This window comes from Plectropomus leopardus, unplaced genomic scaffold (genome assembly GCF_008729295.1).
Source record: "Plectropomus leopardus isolate mb unplaced genomic scaffold, YSFRI_Pleo_2.0 unplaced_scaffold29382, whole genome shotgun sequence".
NCBI lineage: Eukaryota > Metazoa > Chordata > Actinopteri > Perciformes > Serranidae > Plectropomus > Plectropomus leopardus.
In genome coordinates, this window is record NW_024632026.1 from 1 (window position 1) to 1,686 (window position 1,686).

Here is a 1,686-nt window from a genome sequence, read left to right on the forward strand (position 1 = left end):
GCGCATTGACTGTAAGGAATGAAACATTTACTAAGAAGCAACTTTCACAAGTGCAACTACATCTGGAGGGCCATGCCCCCCCGACTATCCCAGAAAAGTGTGAAAACTTCATTCGATATGTGATTTTTCTTTTTCTTTTCAAGTTTTCAAATGAATGAACCGAAGCTAAAACACCCAGAAAATTCTGTATATGAGTTATTTGATGATGAGTATGTTTTTTTATGACAATGAACATAGATAATTGATGATTTTAAAGCTTGTCCAGGTTACCTTTTCTCCAAATCACATTGTTGTTTTACTCACTTATTAACTGACTGTTAACTGAAGTTTTTTATTTTGATTGTGGTTTCTGATGTGCTCTGTGTTTCAGTGATACAGGGTGAAGGTGAATGGGGGGTGACTTACACCTCGACTCAGATCTGCGCCTTAAAAGGATCAACAGTGACAATTAGCTGCAGCTACAAACACCCAGCCAGAGAAGGTGGCATTGATGTCAAAGTTGAGAAAACATTCTGGTTCACTGAAAGAAGAGGTGATGAGTATATTGATCTGAAAACAGTCTCAGAGTATTCAAATCGTGTGCAGGATCACTGTGAAAAGAACGACTGCACTCTGACCATCAGAAACCTGAGAGAGAGCGACTCGGCTGAGTACTATTTCAGATTCATAACAAATAAAGACAAATATTATGATCAACCTGGAGTCACTTTGTCTGTCAAAGGTAACTTTTTCATTGGAAAATTATATTCATTTCTTGATAATACTGTAAATGGTTGTGTATTTGCATGCATGTATTAACATTTACATTTCTGTTTATTCTACACAGATTTAGATCTCTGGGTCAGCAAATATTCGCATCAGTACCTTCAGTGTCACAGCAGTTGTCCCTCTGATCAAACTTCCTACATCTGGTACAAGAATAGACAGAAATTAGAAGAAACATCTGCTTATTTAGGCTTCACATTTGGTTCTGCAGACAGTTACTCCTGTGCTCTTAGAGGATACGAGGACTTCCCCTCTCCTTCAGTGTGTGAGTTTACTTCAGTCCACTGATCTAACACCATCTGCTGGAGCCTTTAAGTCTCTGCACTGACACATACTGCAGATGTTTAATGATCTCATTTAACTAATTTACTCATCTTCAATTTCTCCTCCAGATGCTCCAAAGATCTCTGTTGTGTCAGTGAGTCCCTCTGCTGAGATCATGGAGGGCACCTCAGTGACTCTGACCTGCAGCAGTGATGCGAAACCAGCAGCTACCTACACCTGGTACAAGGAGAATGGACGTTATTTACAAAAAAACCCAGAGTATTTCTTCAGCTCCATCCAGTCCTCTGACTCTGGACAGTATTACTGTGAAGCTGAGAACCTGCTGGGGAACATGAAGTCTAAGCACATATATTTAGATGTGAAATGTGAGTAAAATGCATTTAATTTAAAAAGCATCATGGAACTAATAAAACATTTGAAAGCTTTATTAGCCATAACAATATTTTGCTGATCATGCACTTTCTTCAGCTCTGCCTGTTTCAGCAGCCTGCTGTCACTCCAAACTAAGAAGGTGCCGCTTTGTCGGCCCAGCCAACATTTATATGTGGGTAGTAAATAAGAATAATGTGATAATGATTATAATAATAACCGTATTTATAAAGCACCTTTAAAAATAATAATTAAAAGAACATCAAC

At 38.4% G+C, this 1,686-nt stretch overlaps 1 protein-coding gene across 1 annotated transcript; it reads left to right on the forward strand.

Moving 5' to 3' along the window:
- Positions 1 to 370: 370 nt before the first annotated feature.
- Positions 371 to 1,415, forward strand: LOC121938410 (sialoadhesin-like; the record flags this gene model as incomplete). The annotated part of the gene is made up of 3 exons (XM_042481653.1): positions 371 to 721; positions 827 to 1,030; positions 1,158 to 1,415. Coding segments are annotated over 3 exons (813 nt in total), but the record flags the coding sequence as incomplete, so codon positions are not given.
- Positions 1,416 to 1,686: the final 271 nt, after the last annotated feature.